Below are 6,664 nucleotides of genomic sequence, written 5' to 3'. Positions count from 1 at the left end.
ACGTATAAATACACACACACACGTATAAATACACACACATATAAATACACACACACATATAAATACACACGCACATATAAATAAATACACACACACGTATAAATACACACACGTATAAATACACACACACGTATAAATACACACACACACACGTATAAATACACACACACGTATAAATACACACACACACACGTATAAATACACACACGTATAAATACACACACACACATATAAATACACACACACGTATAAATACACACGTATAAATACACACACACACGTATAAATACACACACACACATATAAATACACACACACGTATAAATACACACGTATAAATACACACATACGTATAAATACACACACACGTATAAATACACACACACGTATAAATACACACATACGTATAAATACACACACACGTATAAATACACGCACACACGTATAAATACACACACACATAAATACACACCCACATATAAATACACACACACACGTAAATACACACACACACATAAATACACACACACGTATAAATACACACCCACGTATAAATACACACACACATATAAATACACACACGTATAAATACACAAACACGTATAAATACATACACACGTATAAATACACACACACGTATAAATACACACACACACGTATAAATACACACACACATATATAAATAAATACACACACACACGTATAAATACACACACACGTATAAATACACACACACATATAAATAAATACACACACACACGTATAAATACACACACACACACGTATAAATACACACACACGTATAAATACACACACACGTATAAATACACACACACGTATAAATACACACCCACGTATAAATACACACCCACGTATAAATACACACACACACGTATAAATACACACACACACGTATAAATACACACACACACGTATAAATACACACACACGTATAAATACACACGTATAAATATACACACGTATAAATACACACACACACGTATAAATACACACACACGTATAAATACACACACGTATAAATACACACACACACGTATAAATACACACACACACACGTATAAATACACACACACGTATAAATACACACACACGTATAAATACACACACGTATAAATACACACACACACGTATAAATACACACACACGTATAAATACACACACGTATAAATACACACACACGTATAAATAAATACACACACGTATAAATAAATACACACACACACGTATAAATACACACGTATAAATACACACATACGTATAAATACACACACACGTATAAATACACACACACGTATAAATACACACATACGTATAAACACACACACACGTATAAATACACGCACACACGTATAAATACACACACACATAAATACACACCCACATATAAATACACACACACACGTAAATACACACACACACACACACACATAAATACACACACACGTATAAATACACACCCACGTATAAATACATACACACACGTATAAATACACACACACGTATAAATACACACACACACATATATAAATAAATACACACACGTATAAATACACACGTATAAATACACACACACGTATAAATACACACACACACGTATAAATACACACACACATATAAATAAATACACACACACACACACGTATAAATACACACACACGTATAAATACACACACACACGTATAAATACACACACACACGTATAAATACACACACACGTATAAATACACACACACGTATAAATACACACACACGTATAAATACACACACACAGGTATGAATACACACACACGTATAAATACACACGTATAAATACACACACACACGTATAAATACACACACACACATATAAATACACACACACGTATAAATACACACGTATAAATACACACATACGTATAAATACACACACACGTATAAATACACACACACATAAATACACACCCACGTATATATAAATACACACACACACACGTAAATACACACACACACACACACACACACATAAATACACACACACACGTATAAATACATACCCACGTATAAATACACACACACATATAAATACACACACGTATAAATACACACACACACGTATAAATACACACACACACGTATAAATACACACACACATATAAATACACACACACATATAAATACACACGCACGTATAAATACACACACACACGTATAAATACACACACATATAAATACACACACACATATAAATACACACGCACATATAAATAAATACACACACACGTATAAATACACACACACACACATAAATACACACACACGTATAAATACATACCCACGTATAAATACATACCCACGTATAAATACACACACACATATAAATACACACACGTATAAATACACACACACATATAAATACACACACGTATAAATACACACACACACGTATAAATACACACACACGTATAAATACACACACACGTATAAATACACACACACGTATAAATATACACGTATAAATACACACACACACACACGTATAAATACACACACACACACATAGAAATACACACATACGTATAAATACACACACACGTATAAATACACACACACGTATAAATACACACACATAAATACACACATACGTATAAATACACACACACGTATAAATACACACACACATAAATACACACCCACGTATAAATACACACACACACGTAAATACACACACACACACACACACACATAAATACACACACACGTATAAATACATACCCACGTATAAATACACACACACATATAAATACACACACGTATAAATACACACACACACACGTATAAATACACACACACACGTATAAATACACACACACGTATAAATACACACACACACATATATAAATAAATACACACACGTATAAATACACACGTATAAATACACACACACGTATAAATACACACACACACGTATAAATACACACACACATATAAATAAATACACACACACACACACGTATAAATACACACACGTATAAATACACACACACACGTATAAATACACACACACGTATAAATACACACACACGTATAAATACACACACACGTATAAATACACACACACGTATAAATACACACACACAGGTATGAATACACACACACGTATAAATACACACGTATAAATACACACACACACGTATAAATACACACACACACATATAAATACACACACACGTATAAATACACACGTATAAATACACACATACGTATAAATACACACACACGTATAAATACACACACACATAAATACACACCCACGTATATATAAATACACACACACACACGTAAATACACACACACACACACACACACACACATAAATACACACACACACGTATAAATACATACCCACGTATAAATACACACACACATATAAATACACACACGTATAAATACACACACACACGTATAAATACACACACACACGTATAAATACACACACACATATAAATACACACACACATATAAATACACACGCACGTATAAATACACACACACACGTATAAATACACACACATATAAATACACACACACATATAAATACACACGCACATATAAATAAATACACACACACGTATAAATACACACACGTATAAATACACACACACGTATAAATACACACACACACACGTATAAATACACACACACGTATAAATACACACACACACACGTATAAATACACACACGTATAAATACACACACACACATATAAATACACACACACGTATAAATACACACGTATAAATACACACACACACGTATAAATACACACACACACATATAAATACACACACACGTATAAATACACACGTATAAATACACACATACGTATAAATACACACACACGTATAAATACACACACACGTATAAATACACACATACGTATAAATACACACACACGTATAAATACACGCACACACGTATAAATACACACACACATAAATACACACCCACATATAAATACACACACACACGTAAATACACACACACACATAAATACACACACACGTATAAATACACACCCACGTATAAATACACACACACATATAAATACACACACGTATAAATACACAAACACGTATAAATACATACACACGTATAAATACACACACACGTATAAATACACACACACACGTATAAATACACACACACATATATAAATAAATACACACACACACGTATAAATACACACACACGTATAAATACACACACACATATAAATAAATACACACACACACGTATAAATACACACACACACACGTATAAATACACACACACGTATAAATACACACACACGTATAAATACACACACACGTATAAATACACACCCACGTATAAATACACACCCACGTATAAATACACACACACACGTATAAATACACACACACACGTATAAATACACACACACACGTATAAATACACACACACGTATAAATACACACGTATAAATATACACACGTATAAATACACACACACACGTATAAATACACACACACGTATAAATACACACACGTATAAATACACACACACACGTATAAATACACACACACACACGTATAAATACACACACACGTATAAATACACACACACGTATAAATACACACACGTATAAATACACACACACACGTATAAATACACACACACGTATAAATACACACACGTATAAATACACACACACGTATAAATAAATACACACACGTATAAATAAATACACACACACACGTATAAATACACACGTATAAATACACACATACGTATAAATACACACACACGTATAAATACACACACACGTATAAATACACACATACGTATAAACACACACACACGTATAAATACACGCACACACGTATAAATACACACACACATAAATACACACCCACATATAAATACACACACACACGTAAATACACACACACACACACACACATAAATACACACACACGTATAAATACACACCCACGTATAAATACATACACACACGTATAAATACACACACACGTATAAATACACACACACGTATAAATACACACACACACGTATAAATACACACACACATGTATAAATACACACACACATATAAATAAATACACACACACACGTATAAATACACACACACGTATAAATACACACACACGTATAAATACACACACACATATAAATACACACACGTATAAATACACACACACGTATAAATACACACACACGTATAAATACACACACACACGTATAAATACACACACACACGTATAAATACACACACACACGTATAAATACACACACACGTATAAATACAGACACGTATAAATACACACACACACGTATAAATACACACACGTATAAATACACACACACGTATAAATACACACACACGTATAAATACACACACACGTATAAATACACACACGTATAAATACACACACGTATAAATACACACACACACACACACACACAATAGACTCTAGCCCTCCTCCCCCCATGGCACCATATAGTGTCTCTCTCAGAACCCACACACCCCTCTGGTTATATGTGTGGTCTCACAGGTGTCTCACAAATCAGGTTCAATACCTCCCCCTCTCTCTCCTCTCTCCCTCCCCCCCTTCCCACTCTCTCTCCTCTCTCCCTCCTCCCCCTCCCTCCCCCCTCCCTCCCTCCCCCCTCTCTCTCCTCTCTCCCTCCCCCTCCCCCCTCCCTCCCTCCCTCCCCCCTCTCTCTCCTCGCTCCCTCCCCCTCTCTCTCCTCTCTCCCTCCCTCTCTCTCCCTCTCTGACCCTCTCTCCCCCCTCCCTCCCCCCTCTCTCTCCTCTCTCCCTCCCCCTCTCTCCCTCCCCATCCCTCTCTGACCCTCTCTCTCCCCCTCCCTCCCATCCCTCTCTTCTTGTCTTCCAGAGGTAAAGCGTCAGAGATCAGTACCAGAGGATCTGAGGCGGGCGGGCGAGGAGAGAGGACTGGCACCAGACACCAATGCTCGCAAGCCTTATGAAGATGAAGTAATTTATGCATAGATAATTCATCTCTTTCCCTCCCTCCATCGCTCTTTCCCTACATCCCTCCTTCCTTCATGCCTCCCTGTATCCCACTTTCCCTCCATCCCTCCATCCCTCCCTCCATCCCTCCCTCCCTTCCTCCCTCCCTCCATCCCTCCATCCCTCCCTCCCTCCATCCCTCCCTCCCTCCATCCCTCCCTCCCTCCCTCCCTCCATCCCTCCCTCCCTCCATCCCTCCCTCCCTCCCTCCATCCCTCCCTCCCTCCCTCTGATAAAGTGGATCATTTCCTCTGTCTTGTTCAGACGTGGTCTCCTGGAAACGCTGGAGAGAAGAGGATCTTTCCTCCTTCTTGTTCCTGTCTTTTTTCTGTTTCTTTAGATGTCAGCCTGGCGCACCGTAAAGCCTCTGCATCAGCCCTGCACCTGGCCTACAACTGGCCGATAAAAGACAAGAGGAACAAAGAAAGAAGAAATGATTCGTAGCCCTCTTCCCGCTTTTCTTTTCCCAACTCTCCTCTCCCCATCCTCCCCTCCTCTCCTCCATCCCTCTCCTCTCCTTTAGATATGTCAATCAGAGACCACTTCTTCATTCCCCTCCACAAAGAGATATCCTGTATTGATCTAAGG

At 36.9% G+C, this 6,664-nt stretch overlaps 1 protein-coding gene across 5 annotated transcripts in view; it reads left to right on the top strand.

Moving 5' to 3' along the window:
• ehbp1 (EH domain binding protein 1) overlaps nucleotides 1–6,070 on the top strand; it is a 477,797-nt gene extending 471,727 nt beyond the window's left edge. For all 5 annotated transcript variants that reach the window (XM_082964936.1, XM_082964937.1, XM_082964939.1 and 2 more), the window contains one exon: nucleotides 5,940–6,070. In XM_082964936.1, coding sequence (XP_082821062.1) covers nucleotides 5,940–6,055 — 116 coding nt within the window. In that variant the 3' untranslated portion in view covers nucleotides 6,056–6,070. The remainder of the gene's footprint in view (nucleotides 1–5,939) is intronic.
• The last annotated feature ends 594 nt before the right edge of the window (nucleotides 6,071–6,664 follow it).

Source organism: Salmo salar, chromosome 18, assembly GCF_965601325.2.
Source record: "Salmo salar chromosome 18, fSalSal1, whole genome shotgun sequence".
In the NCBI taxonomy this organism is placed as follows: Eukaryota; Metazoa; Chordata; class Actinopteri; order Salmoniformes; family Salmonidae; genus Salmo; species Salmo salar.
The sequence above is the reverse complement of the archived record's forward strand: the minus strand, read 5'-3'. Positions and strand labels throughout refer to the sequence as shown.